Source organism: Rhinopithecus bieti, unplaced genomic scaffold, assembly GCF_001698545.2.
Source record: "Rhinopithecus bieti isolate Rb0 unplaced genomic scaffold, ASM169854v2 scaffold_20477, whole genome shotgun sequence".
Taxonomy (NCBI): domain Eukaryota; kingdom Metazoa; phylum Chordata; class Mammalia; order Primates; family Cercopithecidae; genus Rhinopithecus; species Rhinopithecus bieti.
The window spans coordinates 3,289,600-3,311,305 of NW_016810038.1; the positions used below are offsets into that span (position 1 = coordinate 3,289,600).

The 21,706-nt window shown below is 56.6% G+C and overlaps 1 protein-coding gene across 1 annotated transcript in view; it reads right to left on the bottom strand.

The window, feature by feature from the left end:
* Positions 1-1,397: 1,397 nt before the first annotated feature.
* Positions 1,398-21,706, bottom strand: part of NPEPL1 (aminopeptidase like 1) — a 22,048-nt gene continuing 1,739 nt past the window's right edge. Inside the window, exons 2-12 of the mRNA XM_017891197.1 lie at positions 20,933-21,118; positions 20,261-20,431; positions 15,756-15,845; positions 15,260-15,341; positions 13,368-13,510; positions 7,663-7,740; positions 4,648-4,748; positions 3,699-3,822; positions 3,152-3,328; positions 2,573-2,683; positions 1,398-2,075 (exon numbers count right to left, since the gene is read on the bottom strand). Of these exons, the coding sequence (XP_017746686.1) occupies positions 1,917-2,075; positions 2,573-2,683; positions 3,152-3,328; positions 3,699-3,822; positions 4,648-4,748; positions 7,663-7,740; positions 13,368-13,510; positions 15,260-15,341; positions 15,756-15,845; positions 20,261-20,431; positions 20,933-21,118 (1,422 nt within the window). The 3' untranslated portion in view covers positions 1,398-1,916. The remainder of the gene's footprint in view (positions 2,076-2,572; positions 2,684-3,151; positions 3,329-3,698; positions 3,823-4,647; positions 4,749-7,662; positions 7,741-13,367; positions 13,511-15,259; positions 15,342-15,755; positions 15,846-20,260; positions 20,432-20,932; positions 21,119-21,706) is intronic.

A 21,706-nucleotide genomic window follows, 5' to 3' on the forward strand; every position in this document is an offset into this window, starting at 1 on the left:
GGCCGCCCCATGACCCTGTTGCCAGGGCTCTGGCGGGGCCTGGGGAAGCAGCCGTTGCCTCCTAGAGCCCTTTGGCCCCAGGGAAAGCCAGGCCTCTGGCTCACCCCCATGGGCCCCCTGACGCCGGCAGGCAGGCCAGGCCAGCCAGCAGCTGGTGCCCAGCTGGGTCCCTGGTCCTGAGGCCGCCTTTGTGCCTGCACAAGGGAGACTCAGTTCCTCCCCTGCTCCCTGACCCTGCATCCTGTGTCCACACGGGCGCACCCCTGGTAGGGGGAGCAGACGGTGCCAGCTGCCCTGGAGAAGGAGCCAGGCCACCTCGTGACCTCTGCCTCCTCTGAGTGTCTCAGGGGAGGCCGGCGAGCGGGGCCTATTGCAGCACCATTAAGCAAGCTAATGACCCGTGAAGGCTCCCAGCCCGGCTGCAGCCGCCCCTGCTTGGAAGCTCCGGCTCCGTCTGCCCGGCTGCTGCCCACAATGGCTGTCATTGTGTTGGGTGGCAGTTTCCTCAGACAGGGCCAGGACCTTGGAGCCAGTTCTTGCCGTTTCAGGCCCAGCCAGGGCTGTGTACACAGCAGGCAGTTAATAAATATTTGCTTGGGATCAGGCCCAGAAAGAGTCACCTTGATTTCCAGGGCTGTGGGGGCACTTGGAGTCTGGGGACCCTTGGGGTGAGGTGGCCAGGGGCTCAGGACGCAGCCTGGGGCCACGTGTCCCGCAGAGCTGCAGCCAGGTCCTCACCCTTGGCCCCAGCTGAAGAGAGGTGAGCACTGTCCCCCTCCCTGTGGGGCCTCAGACCCTATCCCTTCCTGGGGGTCCCCAGGCAGCTCTGCTACAACTGAGGGCAAAGGGGATGCATGGCAGGGACGAGGTCCTGGCCTGCACTGTCACCCAAGCCAGTGGAAGGCGGGCTCCTGGGTGCCATGGACCCACTTCACCTGCTTTTCCTGGAGCCCAGGTTCAGGGGTTCCCTGAATCCTGGCGGGCTCCTGGGAAATCCGAATTGGCTTCGGGGCCCTGCCCTTTATCACCGGGACAGTGTGGCCAGGGGCGCGGAAGCACAGTCAGCCTCGCACAGCACAGGCTCCAGGACCCTCGAGAGACAGAACAGCCTCCGTGCAGGCTGCCGGGCTGTGGAGACTTCGAGAGCCCACAGCGCTTCCGCCTGGAGTCTGTGCTGTGCGCACCCAGAAAATCAGAATGATCAGGAGGGCCAGGCCGAGGCCCAGTGGCTCACTATCCTCCTCACCGGGCTCCTGTCATCAACACTGGGTTGACCAGCTGGGGCTCAAAGCCAGAGCTGGTCTGGGAGAAGCAGGAGGCAGCCCTGCACTTCAGTCCCCAGACGTGCTCCAGGACCCGTTTCAAAAATGGAGGGTGGAGGGAAGAAGGAGGCCAGGTGAAGGGGTGGTGTGACCATATTTAATTGAACCTCAAGTGAATTCTGAGAGGCCAGAGTGTGACTTCTCTTGCCCTATAAAATCGGGTCCCCTGCAGCAAGTCAGTTCCATCTTTCACAGGGCTGGGCTGGCTGGATGCCCTGGCAGCCCCGGCTGGAGTAAGAGCCTGGCTGTCAGCCACGCGCGTGCCCTGCACAGGACCTGGGGCTGGGACAGGGCACCAGGCAGGCAGGAGGCCTCACCCCGGGGTGCAGAAGGCCCCAAGGGTAGCAATTTACAGAAGCTGTCTCAGTCCTGTATGTCACTAACAGAAACAAGCCCCAGCGCTTGCTGGTCCCCTCACCATGGCCTGCACCAAACCCTAAGCTGTCTCCTAAAACTTCAGCTGTTTCCACCACCATGGTGACGACCAGAAAGAAAAACCAAAACCCATCTGAAGGGTAATCTTTCAATTGCTTAAAATTAATCAGTGCAAAGTGAGGTAAAAGATCCCCGTTTGTCAGGGCCGAAGCAGGAGGCTCACACAAGCCTGCGTCTCTTGGAGTCCCTCCCCACGTCCCCCTCCTCGACATCCACCTCGCAGCCCAGCGGGGACACCAGGTTCAGCAGAGGGTCCTCAGAGGCACGGCCGAAGAGCGCCAGCAGGAGGGCCACACCAAAGCCCGTGGCTCGCTCACCCTGCAAGCAAAGGGCAGGACAGAGACTCTGGGCATGGGGCTGCAGCACGGGAGGCGCTCCTGGGGACCCCTCACCTCCTGGGTCCCCTCCACGTGCCCCACAGTCCCCTTCTCAGGAAGGAGATCCTGAGCACCAGCTGGAGCCCAGGGCCTTCCATGCTGCTGGCTGGACACACTGACGGCCAGCAGGCCAGATACAGGCGGTAGGCAAGGCCCTGTGTGCTCTGCCTCAACCCCGGTAGCTCCTCAGGGTGGGGATGGGTGAGACAGGAGGCCCAGGGCCCCCTGTGGAGGACAGGCTGGCTGGGGAAGGGTCACACACAGCAGCCACTCTGTTCCCAGGGAGGATGAGACCTGGGCAGAACAGCAGACTGGAAGCTGGGTCACGGACACAGCAGTTTCTGATGAGCTCGGCCAGCAGCTCCAGAGCCAGAGGGGGACTCTGTTTGGACAAGGGGGCAGGAGCAGCCCAGGCTGGTAGAGAGTGGGGACACTCACGGCATGCACCGGTGCAGCGATGTCCAGGTGGACCCAGACTCCGGGCCAGTCAAAGCCGATGTGGGAGGCAATGAAGAGGCCAGCACAGGAGCTGGGGCTGTTGTCTCGGTCCTAGGGAGGCCAGGAGGACACAGTGCCTGTGGGTTGCTCTGGCCAGGCCCTCTCCACCCTGCCCCATCATCTCTCACTGTTGCCATCTGCAAGGAGCCCGGGGTGGCTGGGAGGGAGTCAGTGTGGGGAGGCAGCTGAAGCTGGGCTGGGAGGGCCTTGACCATGAGCCAAGGAGTCTGCCCCCACCATAGGCCAACGGGGAAGCCAGCAAAGGGCCTGACGGGGCAACTGAGTCAGACCCAAGACTGGGGGAGAAACCCCTGGCTGTGTGGCAGGGAAGCCAGTGAGTAGCCCATGCTGTCTGGGATGGCTCCTGTGCCCTGACACCTGCCTCTCAGGCCCTCATCTGCTCTGTGGCTGCTTCTGGGGGCCTCTAGCTCCCTGGGTGCACCAGCACCCTGAAGGCAGGGCTCTGCCTGCCCGGCTCCACCCAAGTGGCAGGCTCTAGGCTCCAGGTTCTAAACCTACCGCTACCGAGTTCTTCATGTCAGCCACGGCCGAGGTGAACTCGCTGAAGTGCAGTTCGGGGCAGTAGACCAGCGGGTGCACCAGGTCCCCGCACTTCCTGCCCGCCTTCACGCAGGCGGCCTCCCACTCAGCGCTGTTGGTGAGCACCGCGGCGTGGTGCTTCCCTGTGGCGATGCCCTGGGCGGGCAGGAACCCGGGAAGCATGGGGACGGGACGGCAGGAGAGAAACACCCAAAAGAGGGATCGAGAAGCAGACAGAGAAATAAGGGAGCCAGAAGAGAGATGGTTGAGAAGAAAAGAAAAAACCACAGGCAGAAAGGACTGTGGCCATGAAGCACAGAGAAGCTGGTTCCCGGCTCTGCGTCCAGCCTGGGCCTCGGCGCTGCCCACACCAAGCTCAACAGGCAGCTCCTCCTCCCTCCTCGTGCCCAGTTCTGAAAACTTCCTGACGGTAGCCCCCCACCCGCTGCCTTCCCCACCTCAAGGTCAAGAGAGGGGTGGGGTTCCCTGGTGCCACAGCTGAGGGGCAGATCCAGGCAGCACTCACCTGAGCCCCCGTCAGGGTGGCCATGTCCAGGATGATGTCAGCCCCCAGGTCCTTGCAAGCATAGGACACGCCATCTGCCAGCACCAGCCTGCCCTCGGCGTCCGTGTTGTTGATTTCCACCGTCCTGGGGCATAGCAGAGATCCCCGCTCAGGGACGGCATTCCCTGGGACATTGGCGTGAGCCCCTTTGGAACTGGGAAGACCCCATTTGGAGCTGCCCATCCCTGTGGCTCCCCGAACCCCGACACATTCCCCCACTGGGGAGGCTGGGATGGCCCCAGTCCCTACAGCAATGCAGTGCCTGGAGCAAAGGGCTTCCATGACATCCCTGCCCTGTTGCTCTTGAGTCGAGAGCCAGGGACCAGCCATTTGGCTCCCCCATGCCTCAGTTTCTTCATCTGTAAAGTGGGTGGCATGAACCAGCTGGGCTGGCCTTCAGCACACTATGCCTGGCACCCAGCAGATGAGGAGGAAGAGCAGGAGATGCGGGGAGGCGCCCACTCAGGCACCAGCTCATGGGGTTGGGGACGGCTCTTCTCTTCTGAATTCTAGAGCCACTTGCTCCTCAGCGGCCAGCTCAGCTTTGACTTTCCAGAGTTAATCTCAAGGGGGAAACACAGGGGGTGCCCCTGAGCAGGAAATCTGGGGGTCAGAGCTTCACACACCCAAATAATTCAGGCCTAAATTTTGGAAAGGCCTGTCCTGGTAATGCAGGGTAGACCATGAGCTCCTGGGCCAGGCACTGCAAGGCAGCCTAGCACCTCATCCAGGCGTCATGGGCCCCTCAATGTGAGGTGGCCCTGCTACCAAAGCTCCCCAGCACTCCGGGAAGCAAGGAGCCTGCTGCGGGGCGCCCTCCCAGTGTGCCTGGAGTGAAGTGGCATTGCAGGCCGGGGAGGGGTCATGAGTTCCAACAGTGGGCAGGAAGGAGCGGGAGGGTCAGACGTACTTCCCTGAGTACAACAGGTGGATGTCATCTGGCCTTGTCGCGTTGGGTCCCACCGAGTTCTCAGCCAAGCAGAACACAGCGTGAAGGTTGTCTTTGAAACCCTGGAGGGAGAAGTGGGCAGAGGCTCCAGTTGTAGGTCATAGGTTTGGGGAGGAGGGGAGGACGAGTTGGGGGTTCTCAGACTCACAGACAGCAGAAGAGAGACAGACAGATGGCTCCAAGTTGCAGGGACCAGAGCTCGCCCTCCCTGCCATCCTGGGCACAGTCCTGGCAGATCCCAAGACCAAGGTTCACCGCTGGGGTCTCCTAGCCTCCCCTGGCAGAGCCCACCCACCACAGTGGATGAGCCTGGGCACGGGCTGGGCTGTGGGACTCTTGGGCTGCATGGGCTGGGCAGTCATGAAGCCTCACCAACCTGTGCCAACGGAAGGTGGCCAGCAGCTGCGTCCCCTCAATACACACACACACACACACACACACACACACACACACGGGCAGGAAGAGCTCAGCCTCGTGGAAGTTTAGGTGTGAAGCTATAGTTTTCTGATGCCAAAATGAAAGTCATTTGTTCGCTGAGAAACGTATGGCCAGCAGGTGGTAGCGGTTCCTGCCCTGCACAGGCTCTAAGGGTGCCTCCCGACCCTAAGCGGGCCATGCCCGGGCGGCAATGTCAAACGGAGTGGCGCTCTCAGACCCCTGTCCCTGCCCTTCCTCTGCTCCCGGAGCCGAATCTTTAACCAGGATACATCCTCCTAGCACGGAGCAGGCCTCGACGGTGCTCACACACAGTTCTACAGGATCCACCTCTTGGAACAGCCGACTCTTCCCCCACGGGCGCAGAGCCCTCACCAAAGGCAAACGCTTGGGACGGTGGGCAGGGGCAGCCAGCAGTGCAAAGAGTGGCCAGTGGCAGGTGCTGCAGCAGTGGTGCTGGGCAGGCGGCAGCTGTGAGTCCCTGAGGCCTCCCTGGGCCCCTGCTCAGTCCTTGAGCCTCACAGATGGCCCCGCACCCCCACGCAGCACAGGGGAAAGAACTCCACCAGCCTCAGGGTGATGATCTAGGGGCCACCTGTCAGCTCCACAAGGGCTCTGAGTCCCCGGCTCCCACTCTCGCAGCCCAACCTGTGTCAGGGACATGGGGCAGGGGCTTCAGGACCCTCAGCCTCCTCCTGTCAGAGCTCCTCCCCAGATACCCCAGCACTGACATTCCATCTGTGTGTACAGTGAGCACAGCTTGTCCCTGTGCTGAGACCTCCTGCAGTCATTCCAGGGGGCAGTGGGGGTGTTTGGGAACAAATGAATAAATGACAGCATGACCCTGAGGTCACAGGATGAAGCCATGGGGCTCCAAGCCACAGACACCACAGAGATGAGCTCCACCAACAAAGGAGGGGAGCCCTGAAGTCCTCCCAGAAAGCAGGGTTCTGGATCTGTGGCCTGCCAGGGAAGACAGGTTTCCCAGAGCAAGTAGAGGCAGCACCTCCTGGGCAGGCACGTGGGACATGAGGAGAAGGAGGAGGGATTCGCAAATGGATGCTTTCCGCCTCCCAGGAAGGGCTGCTACCCACTGAAGGCTGGGCCCTGCCCCTAATTTCTGATCCAGCAGGTCTGGGGCAGAGCTGAGAACCCACATTACTAACAACATGGGGACCCCACTTGAGAAGTGCTGGCTTAGAGGACGAGCGAGCTGCAGCCCCGGTGCAAACAGTGCTGAGGTCTCCACGGCTAGATGATGTGACACAGAGACAGCGCAGGCACGGCCCTGCCCTCGCGGCCCTCACAGCCAGTCTGGGGGGGTCTCCAATCACCAGGGGCGACGGAAAAAATCCAGGACTCAGCAGAGCTGGAGGTGAGCCCTGGAGCTGTCAATGTTCACACACTCCCTGGGTGTTCCCTGGTACAGTCAGGACTTGCTGGTCTAACAGAAGAGGGTGGCCAAAGATGGGCTGCACAGTGAGTGCTTTAGGGACAGCGTGGGAAGGCTCTCCAGTGCCACGCCGGGGCTTGGGCCTGGTCCCCCAGGGCAGCCAAGGGTTTGGGGTAGGTAAGTGGGGCAGGGGCTTGCTTTTTTTGGTGCCAGGGTTGGAGGGTCGCTGACACCCCCAGAGCCCAGGGCCACCGCGCTCCTGGCGTACCCGTCCATCTTTGACCGCTAGGCTAGGGAGGTAAAACCGTGGCTGATGAGTCCGTGCACACTCTCCATTGGCCTGTTTCTTTAGACAGGGTCTCGCTCTGTCTCCCAGGCTGCAGTGCAGCAGTGGGATCTTAGCTCACTGCAGCCTCAACCTCCCAGGCTCAATCAATCCTCCCCCACCTCAGCCTCCCAAGTAGCTGAGACTACAGGTGTGTGCCACCACGCCTGGCTAGTTTTTAAATTTTTTTTTTTGTAGAAACGGGGTCTCGCAAGGTTACTATGGGTAGTCTTGAATTTCTGGCCTTCAAGTCATCCTCCTGCCTCTGCCTCCCAAAGTACTGGGATTACAAGCATGAGTTGGCCGCTTCATTTGTTTAATAAGCACTTTTCATGACCCCAGGGACATCTGGGCTCCATGGGAAGGTCACTCAGGCAAGAGAGGAAGGGGGCCCGGCCAGGTTCAGGGGTGGTGACTTGGCAAGACCAGTCACCAGAGGCAGCTCTGCTGCAAAGAAGGGTTGTGGGAAAGGTACATAGAACAATACACGCCCCTGCCATGAGCTTCTGCCTGCCACATGCCACGCGGGTCTAGGTCAGGATTCCTCACTGAGCCAACCGCTCATGGGGCTCTGGAGCCAAGGCAGGCCCTGAGCAGAGAACATGGCTGGACCTTGTCCTCGGGGCCTCCCAGAGCAGCCCTGATGAAGGCAGGAAGCTCTGGGGGCCCAAGAGGAGCCTGAGGGCAGAGTGGGGACAGGCACCCACGGGGAGACTCGGGTAGGAACATGGTGGTGCCTGTGGCGGGGCAGACAAGGGAGAGCGGAGCACCCATGGGGCACACCCAGGACACCCCTGCAGAGGGTGGGCAGGGCCCCACTCACCTGCTTGATTGCAGCTCTGAAGGCCCCCAGGACGGCCGCGGCACCCCCGCAGTCTCGCTTCATCCCTGGCATGGTTGTCTGCAGGTGGTACAAAGAGACCCGGACAAAGGTGAGCCGTGAGGTCGAGGCCTGGCAGCAGCAGCTCCCCACCCCCACCCAGCCCCACGCTAGGCGCCCCCTTCCCCGGCTCCCAGGCCTGGGCAGCCCCCACACCAGGCCTCCTGGGCATCCACAGAATTCAATGAACCTCCTATTGGCCAAGCGGGGTGTTCTCCAGAAGCAACAGGGAGTCTTTGCTATAGATGGTGGGGCTCCCTTTTGTTTTGACAGAACTTTGGGGCTATCAAACAGTAACTGCATGGAAGGGGAACCCGAGGAGATGCCCGGAGTTGCAGAATTCACCGTGGCCGGGCTCTGACATAGCCACAGAGACCCCGTGCTTTAAGGCCGGGCACCCTGACCTCAGTCCTGGGCTGCCACACCGCCTGGGGGTCTGTCTGCAGGGACCCTCTCTCTCCACTCCTCTGCACAGTGTGAGAAGGAAGCTGAGGTCCAGGGAGCCTCTGGGGCTTGCTTGAGGTCCCTGGCCAGCACCTCGGGGACCTGGGTGGGCTTGCTTGCTTCCTGCACTCATTGCAGATTCCTTTTGTGCTTATGGTGGGGAGGAAGCCTGAGGGGCTGCTGCCGCAATGCAAACCTGCCCTGGCCACCTGTCACCCCCAGAACAAGGCCTAGCTTCCTCTCCCTGGCATTTAGAGGCCTTTACCACCTAACGAGACTTAGGCTCAGCATTCTCTGCCCTTCATCACAACTTTGAACGATGGTGAGGGTTGATGTTCACCAAAATCAGTCACATCCACCCCCAATGACACCCATCCACCCCCACTGACACCCATCCACCCCCACTGACACCACCAGCAGCGAGGACACTTGTCGCTCCCTCATGTCACTGCCAGGTCTACCGCCAGAAGAAGGGACCACCTTTCTACTGAAAATAAGTCATCTCTTCCTAGCTAATCTGCGAGAAAGTACAGGATTGTTTAAATGGAAAAACAGGGCCTCCGATCTGGAATCAAACCATGTGCAAAATGGGTCACACAGAAATGCCTGGAAACGGCTGCTCACTGTACACCATGTCTCCCCCATCACAGCTGCCAGCTCCTTCCCAACTGCAGGCAGAGCCAGGACCGGGCTTGCAAATACAGCTCAACTGATTGTGCAAAGTTTCACCAGCCCTCATACATTGTTTCTGTTTTTATAGAAGAAACCATTTTCGCCGTGATTTAAGATGGTCTCTGCCTTTCTCACCGGGCTGACACAGCCCCTGCGCTGGAATATTAGGCCACAGTCCCAAAGAGGTCGGGGAGCCCCTGTATTCGTTTCCATGCCCTCTGGGAAAATGAACCAATGCCAATTTCACGTTAGAATTTCCTTGCTGAAGCAGTAAAATTAATTTTTAAAACTCTCAACCCTTGGGTACAATACATTTTCCATATTCTGTGTGACTCCTAATGCACTCCTGCTCTTGCTGACGGGCGGTGGTCGCTCAGAGCAGAAGCTCAGCTGTGATTGCTGGGGGCAGTTCTGAGCTCCATGAGCCACTTTGGCCACGACACCATTTTACTTGAAAGAAAACTGACAGACAAATGGCACTTAATTGGATTTAGGTATCTGGCAGATATTTCCCAGAAAAGGAACAAACTCAGCCTCTTACTTCCAGAAACAGCTGACATTATTTATTGCCAGTGGTATACATTTGAGCTTTAAAGCAAAATCAGAATTTTGAAAACTTTCTCCTGTCACCATGACAACTTCCTCATACTCAACCTGACTTTTCTGATGAGATGGATGGTGATATTAAGTGATTTTTTGATACTATATAACGTAATGTGTCAAAAATTTGGATTTCTGCAGAACTCTTGAACCAATATTATTCAAGTGAACATGCGTATTACAAAAACCACATGTTCAAAGTGAGACCGACAGTGGATTGAACTGCCACGGAGCGCCAAAGTCTACTCGTGAGGCTCTAGATTCCATGTTATAACCAGCCTTTAAGAAGCTACCACTTGTTGAGTTTTGGTGTAATAGCAAAGAATGTTCAGAGTGAGCTGAAAAAGGTACTAAAATCCTTTTCCCTGTTTCAACTATAGAATGTGAGAGGCCAGATTTTCTTGATAAAGTTGAACTGAAACAACACGTTTCCACAGACTAAATCGGAAGCAGATGCCAGGTCCCTAGCTGTCTTCTATTAAGTCACTGACAGGATTTGTGAAAATGTACAACAACGCTACTCTCTCAGTAAATTATCTTTTCATTTTGGAAAATGCTTATCTTCATAAAATTATATCATTTATGATAACATGCAATGGATTTATATGCTATTTTTAATGAATTATACATGTTATAAATTTCTCACTTTTAATTTCCAGTAAAGTAAATATCAATAGACAACATTCTTATACACAAAGCCTCTTTGGGGTTGGTACTTGTTAAGAGAGTAAAGGGGTCTCCAGTAATGCATTTGAGGCCTGCTAGTCCAGGCTGATCTTGATCTGCCCTTGAAATCTTTGAAAAGGGAGCTGTGATTTTTCTTGCAAAACTGGGAGCTGAGCTGGCTCCACTCAGCTTGCTTTTTGAGGAGTGACCATTTCTCCACCATTTGCTCTAGACGCAGCCACTGGGGGGAATGCCTGCTGCGTTCACGTTTCACACCAGGCCCTTGGGATGAGATTGTGAGTGCCTTCAGGTCAGGATTGGGGTCTCTCCTTCAATGGCTGGAGCCTCAGTGCCCACTCCACATAGTAACAGCTCAGGAAAGGCCTGCTGGTTGATCCCAAATCCACGTAGAACAGTTCCAAGTGCAGCGGCAAAGATGTGCTGGTTTAAAATAAAAAACCAGGTATTGTTTCACTGGTGCCAAAACACCCAGCTCTTCCTTGTATTATGGTGTCTGCAGACCAGTTGGACCCTGGGAATAGGCAGGGGCTATAGTCTCATTTTCAGAAGGTGATCTGTAGCCATGGAAAATGCCCTACTCTCTGACAGTTCTACCAGCCACCCTCAGACCACAGCTTCCCCGGAGGCTGTGCGGCTGTGGCCTCTAGGAAAGGCCTATGTGGTCAGGTTTTCCCTTTGTGTTAATTTCGAAGCCAGGAGCTGACTTACTGCACAGGTGCAGCCACAGCCTCATGAGATGAAGGCAGGTGCAGTATTTTCCCTAAGTGACTAGAGTTAGCGCCACAAGCAAACAAATGAATTCCCAGGAAGCTCATCTTCTCACACTGGTCCACAACAAACCGACATCAAAAACAAGCATCTGATCCACAGAGAAGAGGGTCCACAACTCTACCAGCCAGAATGTAGCGGCTTCCAGGGTGACTGACCGCAGGTATTGAGGGTGCGAGGGTGGGGGCAGCCAGTACCAGGTGCAGGCAGTAAGGGGTGCACTATCTGTGGCGAATTTAGGAATCATAATAAACCAACTAAAAGTCAGTTTGCTTATTACCACCATGTGCTGGTATCTCTGAACAATGTCAGCGATAACATATTCCTCCTCCAAAAATCTGTTGTTGGTTGAAGTTTAAAAAATTGCTGTGGCTACAGTTGCATTTTAATCTTACAAATAAAAGCTTCAAATTCTCCTATCTTTGTTACTTATCCTGAAAGTAACATTACATGGATGTTAACAGTGACCTGACACACAACTGGCCCTGACACTCGCGGAGTCTACTACCCACATTCCTTCTGAGAATTGCTCTGACAGTCAGATCCTGTGGCCTGGCTCTGGGCACAGTCGGGGCCTCCAGGGCCCATGATTTCCTACCTCCTGGTGTCGAAACAGAGGACCCAAAATAAAACCCAAGAGCACGGGATGGTCAAAACGAAGACGCGGAACCTGAGTTCCTTCAGTTCCCTCATTCCATGTGAACACTTGGAGTTACTGTGTCCAAAATGTTTTTGTTCCACAGACATCTGAAAGCCACAAGATTCCACCCTGAAGAACTGAACACATGGTGGGTGTTGTGATTGCTGGAATTTACTGTGAAATGGGATTTTTAGGAATCTCTGCCAAATGATACCGTATTAAAGACTTTTCCTAAGTATCTGTGTATCTGCTGCCTCACGTGATTGGAGCTCTTCAAAATCAAAATTAACAGAGAGTATTCTTGGACCAACTGTGAATGAAGATAGCTGACAAAGCTGATTCCTCCACCTACTGAACACACATTAGTAAAGAAGATCAATTTAAATGAAATCATTGTCAAATGTGTAGATGCTAAGACCCAAAGCCAGAAACATTCATTCCACCATCTATTACTCCAAGAAACCCATAGGGAGGCATGTTTTTTTCTATTAAAAAAAAAATACATGAATGCTACTTAAGTGTTAATCCATTTCTGTTGTCTTTGTAGTACAATATTTATTTTCTTTTTAATTTTTTTTTACTGGCACGATAATAGGTATGGAACTTAATAATAGAAAATGTTTTTTTTTTTTTTTAAAGAAAAAACCTTTTTATGATTAATTTCCTGCCTTGTTCTAAACAGTTTTGTGGTTTAGAGGAGGGATGGGAACTACTCATCCATTCCAGGTATGAAATAAACTAGGCATGCTGGAAAGCAGAGCACAGCGAGCTGCACCAGCGCCACCCTGAACAGCAGCTGACACCAGGGCTCAGTGTCAGCAAGGCAGCAGCAAGTGGTGGGGCCTGCCACGAACCAAACTGGAGAATGGGCAACACCAGGGGCAGGCCCGCTGGCTGCAGGGGAATGCTGCCAGGTGGGAAGAGAATGCCAGCACTGGCAGACCTGAATTCACAAAAGGCCGGAAATCCAGGCTTCGATGAGAGTCCTTCCTGGTTTCAAATATGGGTAGCTAATTCAAATTTTAAAAACGCCAGGCCTCTGTGAGCCTTGCGGGCTGCTAGTTTGCAGTATCTGTTCCAGATGTACTCCCTGCTCCTTCCAGACCTCCTGAGGCACACACTTCCCAGTCTCCTCCCTCCCCGTCCTTCCCAGCCCAAGACCGAGCACAGCTGCTCACACGGTGTGTTCACACAGTGTGTGGGATGAATGGATGGAGATGGTGCGGAGGAGGGAAGGTCTTGCTGCGGCAGGCCGACTAGGCCACGACCGGGGCTCCACAAGCACCTGTCCTCCTGGGATGGCAGGACAGAAAGCCACACCACGGGACGGGCGTCTAGGGACACCTCACAGGGATGCTCCTGGGTGACTCGCTTCTGTGCTGCATCCAGATTCCCCTCGCTCTTGGGGGTCACGTGCCTTCAGAGGGTCTTGTGTGGCCACCCTGAGCGTTTTCTCAGTGGGGACCATGGCAGACTCAGAGACAGAGGCGTCCCCTCGCCCTTCCCTCCCTCGGACAACGCCCCGCAGCTGCAAGCCCTGCCTCCCTGGCCCTGCGTGCCGTTCCTTCGGTCATTTCCGGGGCTGCTCTCGGGCCCTGGCCAGACTTTTGTTTCCAGACCCTTCTGAAGGGTGGGCGTGGAACCCAGGGGGCCACGTGAAGTTGTCGCCTCAGCATGGGAACTGGCCCTGTGGGCTCTCCCTGAACCCACCCCAACCCAGAACTCCCAGAAACTTTGCTGTCCCCCACCCCATGACACCTCTGAGAGGGCTGGCTGGAGCCAAACTGGGCCCCTCCCCACCCCCAGAGCCCTCTGGAGAGCTGGCCCTGCACCTCACCTTCCCTTTGATGCTGAGGCCCCCAGTGTCATAGACGATGCCTTTGCCCACCCAGGCGATGGTCTGCGTGGCTCCGTCTGGGGTGTGGCTGAGGACAGCCAGGGCTGGGGGATGCAGAGCAGCTTTGCCGACCCCATAGATTCCTATGGAAAGCGTGGGGAGAAGTGGGTTAGGCTCGGGCTGAGCTGAGTGGGGAACTCCCAGAGGTCCCTGGACACCCCCACTCTGGCCGCTGGTGTTTCTCCTGGAAAGCCGCCTGCCTGAGCCTGGGGCTCCCTGCCCCTTCTCCTGCTCCTGGCCAGTGTGGGATTGAGGAATGCAAATTACCTCCAATGCCTGAGACTGCAAACAAATTCTATGCAATGTATTGTTAGGCAAGAAAACCCACTGAGGGAAAAAATATTGTATCCTTTCCAGAAAGAAAAGAACAGGATTGCAGAATGAAATGACTTTTGGATAATGCCTCAAGGCTGCCCCAGCCCATGCTCGTCCCCACTTCCTGAATCCTTTGAGCACTCAGGGACTGCACCGCCCTTTCACAGTCGCTCCCACAGTCTCCGCACCACTGCCTCTTTGGTTTACATGACACATCTTATCAAGAAAGCTGTGGCCCGTGTGTGTGCAGTCTATGGCTCAAAGTCCTGCAATAATTGAGTCAAATAATCATAGCAACAATGGTGAGAGCTAATCATGGCCGCCCAACAAACTCCAACTCATCCTGTAAGATCCACAGCAAATGCCACCTCCTCTGTGGAGCTTTTCTTGACACAAGTGGCCTCTCCCTCCACTTGTAAATGGCTTCTGTCTAGGTAGACCCCACCAGGATGGCCCCTGTGACCCCCATGTCTGGGTATTCATGTCCTTGTGTAGTCCCTCCCCCTCATGTGGGCAGGTCCTAATGTCCCACCTCTAACCAAAAGAAAAAGGTAGAAGTGATGAGATACCACTCCTGGGATTAGGTTACAGAAAAAGATGGGAGTTTCCATCTTGTTTGCTCACTTTTCATCCCTATCTCTCACTCAAGAGACCTCGTTCGGAGGGCAGCTTATACCGCGAGGAACTGCTGTCTCCAGCTAATGGCCTGTGAGGCCCTAAGACCTGCAGCCTGTTGTGAGCCTGCCTGGAAGCACATCGCAGGCCCCAGGCAAGCCTTCAGATGACTGCAGCCCCAGCCACCAACCTGACAACAGCAGGCAGAGACCCTGCACCAGGGGAGGATTCCCCAACCCACAGCATGGTGAGGGGATAAGTGTTGTTGCTTTCAGCTGCTATCTTCTGAGTAATTTGTTTTGTAGCCTACGTAACAGAGACAGCCACCTTCCCCTCGCCAGTCTACAAGCACCATGGGGCAGCTGAGTCATACTTATCTGCCCCTCTGGCTCCTGGGCAATGGGGAAAGGTGGGTCTAGGGACTTGTGGAAGGCCTCTCTGAGGAGGGGGCATCTGAACTGAGATGCATTGGTTGAGATGACCTCCACCAAAAATATATCTTGGGGGAAAGTATTCCAGATGGGGAGAGCCATCCACACACAGGCCCTGCCTGCCATGATGTGAACTTGTGTATTCAAGGAACAGAAAGGCCCTGCTGAGCCAGTCCCAAGAGTAAGGGTGTGCAGCACGTGAGGACGCTGGAGAGGCTGCAGGCAGGGAAGGACTTGGATCTAGCAGCTTCCAGAATCCACATCAGAATTTGGATTGCCCCCCCTTCTCCCCCAGGGATGGCTGCTTCCCAGGGTCTGGCACTGGGCTTGGACACAGGCTGATTCCTTTCAGGTCACAAGCAGGATGAAGTTTGGGACAATGTGCCATGTGGCCTGCCGACCCCCCTGTCACCCAAGTGCTCCTGGTCACTGCCTGAGGCCAAGACCTGCAGGGATGCAGCCCCCACCCACCTCCAAATCCTCTCGTCTTCAGTTCTTCATCCCGGATGATGGTTGGGATGATCCCCAGCTCCTTTCCAACTTTGTTAATCTCCTGGACGTGTTCATGGAAAAAACAACAACACAACGACACATGAAGATGGCTGGAAACAGGAGAGGCCGAGGCTGGGGCCAGGGATGAACTGCTGCCTGTGTGGAGTCGGGGAGCTGGGCTTGGGAGCCAGCTTCGCGTGTGATGAAACCCAGGAGAGGGGGCTCACCCTCCACACTCTCTCATTTCCTGCAGCTCTGGCTGCAGTCCTGCCAAGGGGCCTTGAAGAGGAGGCTCTGTCCTCCCCACACACACTTTCCTGAGGCTTCCTAGAGCTGGGCGGACAGCAGCACTCCATCGAGGGCAGCCCTGAGGCCACATCAGGGTGGGGACAGCCCCTGGTTTCCTCTGGCTCTCCTGGGGGTCTATGACACCCACCGCAGCCTGGTCCCGCCCCCGGCATGATGACCCACAAACCTCGAGGAAGGTGTCGGTGTTCATCTCATTGCAGGGTGTGTCCACGATGCGGGCTGCTAGCCGCACGCCGTCTGTGGCATTTGTTAAGCACTAGGAAAAAAAAAGGCCATCACTGGGGTCCTGGGACCAGGTGGGAGGCAGATGTTCTCCACTTGTCCATCCCCCAGGAACACAAAGGCATCAGAGGCAAATGCCACCCACAAGGCCATTGACAGGGCAGCAAGGGGAGAGGAGAGAGAGAGCATGGCTCTCGCTGCCTGCCTCACCCCCAGCAACCCAGGCCACCTGTAGAAAGAACCTTCAGCACAGCCACCACCTTGTGCCTCCACAAGTATATAGGAGTCTCCAGCCTGGGGTCCTGCCCTTCCGTATCTGGATCCTTTCCAAGCCCTGTGTCCTGTTTCTCCCTTCATCCTAGCTACAGCTGAAGGTAGGTGGCCCGAGTATGCCCTGAGCTTCCCACCCCTCACCTCTGCAGATCCCATAGCCCTTTCCCTCCCACCAAGATCCCAGTCATCCTTCGAGGCAGTTCTCATAGGCCATATCCACCAGCAGCTTTTCCAGATCCTCCCCACCAAGCGGAAGCACTCTACACCCTGAGCGCTTGAACCCGCTGGCCCTCCCGGACGCCCTCCCTCTGGGCCACTGCTTTCCTCATGAGTCCCACGCAAGTCCCTCATGAACCCTGCAAGACAGATGGGGGTCTGGCTGCCCTAGTGCTGTCACTTGACACAGCATGGTTCTGGGCATGAAGGGGAGGGACACAGAGGGAGGTCTCGCCTCATGGAACTGACGTGTCCACCCAGGAGCTGAAAACATGGGCCCTGCTTGCCTGGCAGGGCTTCAGAGCCCACACTCGAAGGCAGGGCAGAGAGGGGCATGTGCACCAAAGCACACGTCACGTGGGTCCCAGAAATGTGTCCTTCAGCCCTGGCTTGGGCCATTCTTTGCCTTCTCATGTGTCTCACGTCTGCTCTGGGAGCCTCACTCTCAGCTGAATCTGTGGGCATCCTTGCCCCACCCTGTCCCCTACCGTGCACCCCCAGGCACAGAAGCTTCAGACAGCTGGCTGCTTGCGTGGCCTCCCTCGCTCACCAGAAAGACAATTATTAAGAGAAAAGCAGCGCCGTTTTGCGGGGGTGCAGGACAGCATCGAGTTTATCATCCCTGCCTCTAGTCTCATAATGTCAGAGCAGCAAGCGCCGGGTCGATACCGCAGCCCGGCCACCTCCCCCGCCCTGCCGAGGTAATTAAACCCCAAAGCCTCAAAGGTAGAGACCTGGAACTTGACAGCTCCGATATGAATGTGCCTGTGCCGTCCCTGCCGCCTGTCAGCGGGTTTTGTCTGTGAGGGCATGTGGGGACCAGACAAGGACTGTCTGAGAAGTGCGTCAATGCTGTGTGACTGGCCTCCAAGGAGGCCAAGTGTCACCTGGAAGACCCCAGGCCACGGCAAGCTCGGGGCTCTGACGCAAGAGCGCGTCTGCGGGAGGCAGGGCAGGGCTGTGGGTCCCTCCACCAACACACAGCCATGCTGCCCTGGGGAGGGTTGTCTCTTCCCACAAGGGGAGGGCCACGCATTCTGTCCACGTGTGCCAAGCACCATGCAAGACTCTGATAATTCAGAGACGTCCAAGGGAGTCAAGCTCAGCAGAGACTCACAATGCACAGTCCCAGTCTCTGCTACAGAAGAGGATGAGGCCACAGGACGCAGAAGGGACAGGGTCCTGGGTGGGGACTGGAAGGTTCCCGCAGGGAAGAAAAGGGAGAAGCTGAGTACAGGCCACATGAGTGTCAGATGCTGGTGTGCTCAGGACCCAAGAGGGCTGAGTGGTGGCAGCTGGAGCTGAACACCTGGCTCTGCCCTTTGCTGGCATGGTCCCGGTGAGTCACTCAATGTCAGCAAGCAGTTTGCTCAGCCCTAACCTGGGGACAACAGGACGTATCTCACAGGACTGTAGAGTATACCAGCATGTGCTGTGTGCACACTCCTGCCTTGAGTGTAGGGTGTGACAGCTGACAGCACTCACAAGATGCCACCTTGCACACACTCAGATGCACCTTTGGAAGGTGAGCGAAGCAGGAGCTGGAAGGAGGCCATCTGTGGCAGGGTGACCAGGAGACTGCTGCCACAGCCCAGGAGAGCACCTCAAGGCATGGCACTGGGCAGAGCAAAGACAAGAAACAGGACACACTGGCTAGCTGGGACCAATGGGGTTGGGGGCCATGGGGACTCACTGCCCCACTGCTTCCATCACCAGATGTTTATTGGGCCTTTGTCATGTGTGGGGTCGCGTGCTGGGATCATTGTGCACAAGACCAGGTCCCTGCCCTCTGGGGACTCCCAACCTAGTGGGGGAGCACAGGAGATCAACAAAGATGTGACATGTCTTATAGTAATAGTTTAGCTGACAAATGCGAGGGTGGTGTTAGCCAAGAGGGCCAGGCCTCCCTGGGGAGGGAATGTGGGCAGAGGCCAGATGGAGACCATGCTGGGCTGGACAGGAAAGGACCCCCGCGCAGGAGCATGAGCAGGAGTGGGTGTGGCCAGTCTAAGAGACAGCAGGAAGTCCACAGAAGGGGAAGGGACCGAGGGCAACAGAGGTCAGGGTGCCCTGCTATCCTTGGAAATAAGGGTGATGCTTGAGCCCCCAACCGGGCTCTGTGGGCACCCCTGCCCACCTGGATAGCAGGCCTGGAACTCAGAAGGAAATTCCTAAAGACAGAAGAAGCAGATGCTGGTGTCTGACCCTGAGAGGACTGAGCAGGTCAGAACACTGGAATGGCCATGAAGAGGATGCCGAGAGGTGGCGACAGTCTGGGGAGCAGCAGGAGAGAGGGAGACCTCTGGATGGGGCAGATGCATTTCAAGGAGGGATGGCAATGCCCCATCCAGCAGTCCTTAGAAAACAATGTCAGGATGGGGCAAAACTATGTTTCCATGGGTTAAGAGGAAAAAGAGGATTAAGAAAGGCAAACCAGTTAGACTTTTTAAAAAATTCAGAGATGAAGGAAAAAAAGGGGAGCTATCTCATGCTGGTGAAGATGGAAAAATTGGGGTTGAGGGGCAGTGGTTGCAGGCCTCAGAGAGGACACAGTAAAAGAAATGAAGGCCGGGCGCGGTGGCTCAAGCCTGTAATCCCAGCACTTTGGGAGGCCGAGACGGGCGGATCACAAGGTCAGGAGATCAAGACCATCCTGGCTAACACGGTGAAACCCCGTCTCTACTAAAAAATACAAAAAACTAGCCGGGCGAGGTGGCAGGCGCCTGTAGTCCCAGCTACTCGGAGGCTGAGGCAGGAGAATGGCATAAACCCAAAAGGCGGAGCTTGCAGTGAGCCGAGATCCGGCCACTGCACTCCAGTTTGGGCGACAAAGCGAGACTCCGTCTCTAAAAAAAAAATTAAATAAAAAATAAAAAATAAAAAAAAGAAATGAGGTGTGGCCCAAGCGCCGGTGTGGGAGAGCTCGCCGCCTAGGGTGAAGGTGACAGCCTTCCAGAGCCAGAAGTGAAGAATGAGCTCTGACACATGAGAAAAGACAACCTGGGTGGTGCTGTGGGCTCGGGGACTGGAGGTGGCAGGCGCAGAGGCTGGGACCGCTGCCGTGAGGAAGGGAGCCTGATGTCAGGCCCATCCAAGGATCTGGAGCTGGGAAATCACTTCCGGCCTTGCAGCCTCAAAAAGATCATTCTCAGCATTGAGTGAAATAACACATGTAGAAGTACTCCCTGTAAAGGGTGCAGCAACACACATGCACACACACCACACACACCACTCATGCACACACCAGCACTCACACACACAGCAACACACGCCCCATACACACCAGCACTCATACACAGCAACACACGCCACTCATGCACACACCACTACTCACACACACACAACACAGGCCACACCTACACCACACACACATCACTCATGCACACACCAGCACTCACACAGTAACACATACCATAGACACACCACACACCACTCATGCACACACCAGCACTCATACACACACAGCAACACATGCCACACATGCACACACCAGTACTCAAACATAGCAACATACACACCACATACACCACACGCACACCACTCATGCACACATCAGCATTTATACACACACAGCAACACACACCACACATGCACACACACCCCACACATACAACACATGCACATACATACACACACAGCAACACACACCTGCATACATCACACATACACACACAGCTCACACAAGCGGGCAGCATTATTTGGAAAACAGCATGGACGTTCCTGGCACTGATTACGTGCTCAACAAACACTGCTTGTATACAACAGAATCCTGAAGTCACAGATCACGCTGAGGCAGAGGGAGGAGGCCTGGGTTTGGAAAAGCCTCTGCAGCTTTCCAGGAACCAAAGCAGCCAGCCCGGCTCCTGCCCCCGCAACAAGCTTTTCCCTCTCCCGACCTCCCTCCCACCTCCCCGATCTTGCCTGGGCCCAGGGGCAGGGTCTGCCCTTCCAGACACCCACCTGCAATGTGGACACCTCCACCGGCCCGTTGTCTTGTCCTACCAGGAAAAACTCCACGGTGACCGTCTTCTTCTCCAAGCGCCGAGAAGCACCTGAGCGGTGGGTGAACAGCGGGAAGGCCCGGGCCAGGGCACAGGCGGAAGCAAACACCTCCGGCTGCTCGCAGACCATCTGCCGCACAGGGGGAGACGGGATAAGGGGTGCAAGGGCCGCCACCAGGAAGTGCAGGGAGCTGCTCTTTGAACGCCTCCGGAACATCAGTTCCTTTGCAGATGACATCTAGACAGAGATGTCCCACAGCAGCCGCCACCCCATCCCTCAGGTCACCCCAGGAACCATGGAACCACCATTGGTCATGCTCCAAGAGAAATAACACATTGGCCACCAGATGTCAACAGCCTGACCAGCCAGGAAAATGAGGGACAGAGGGACAGACACTAGGTGGGCCTCAGGAAATCCAGGCTTGAGTCTCTGATTTGCCACCAAAATTAATCTGGGGCAAATCCCCGCGTCTCTCTGGACCTGTTTCCCCGTCTACAGGGCAGGGATTATAATGTCCACAGCCCTCCGGCGGCATGCGCTGCAGTCTGTGCAGGGCTGTGAGCTCCCCAGGCCCGAGTTCACCGCCGCCCGATTAGGAGCACCGCGGCTGCCTCCTCTCGAAGCACTCACCACAATGCAGCGATGTGCTCCGGGCGGCAGGCAGGTCCGCACCAGCCGCGTGATGAAGTGGGCGGCTGAGGGGCTGTTGTGCCGGCTCACCCTGCAGGGCAGGGCAGCCACAGTGGCGTAGTTCAGGTAGAGGGGACAGCTGTCCGTGGGGTTGGGGTTGAGCGTGCTCAGGGCAGCCTGCCAGAGCTAGATCAGAAGGGAGAGACAAGAGACGGAGGCTTCAAACAGCGGCCCACGTGCCAGGAGGCCCTGCCCTGCGGCCACGACCACGCCTGCAGTCCTGGAAGGGCACTGCGCTGCTCCCCGCCACCGTTTGTCCCATCCTTAGGGAGATGTGTCGCCTCTCTGCAGAGCTAACTGTCTCTAGGCTGGCTCGCATACCCCTGGTGGGATGAAGCCACCAAGACTGGAAGGGCCAGGCTGGGGGCTGCTTTGCTTCCAACACTCGGATAGGGCTTAGGCGGCTTCCACCAGAGAGGGGGCAGGGCCAGATGTCCCCAAGTAAAGGCAGCTGGGGACACTGCCATGGGAACTTCTGGAAGCCAGGGCCTGTGGCCAGGCAGGGCCGACGCGCGGCCCTGGAAGCGGCCGCGTCTCCCCGCCCAGTCCGCAGGTGTCGCGGCCTCGGGGGGCGCAGGGCTGGGCTGACAGGAGGACCACCGCGCCGCACCGGCGACGGGGCCTAGGGCTGGGCCTCCGCGGGCGAGGACTGGCCTGGCGGCTGAGCCCGTCAGGGAGGCGGCCCAGCCTCGTTGGGCCCGGCCCGGCGGCGGC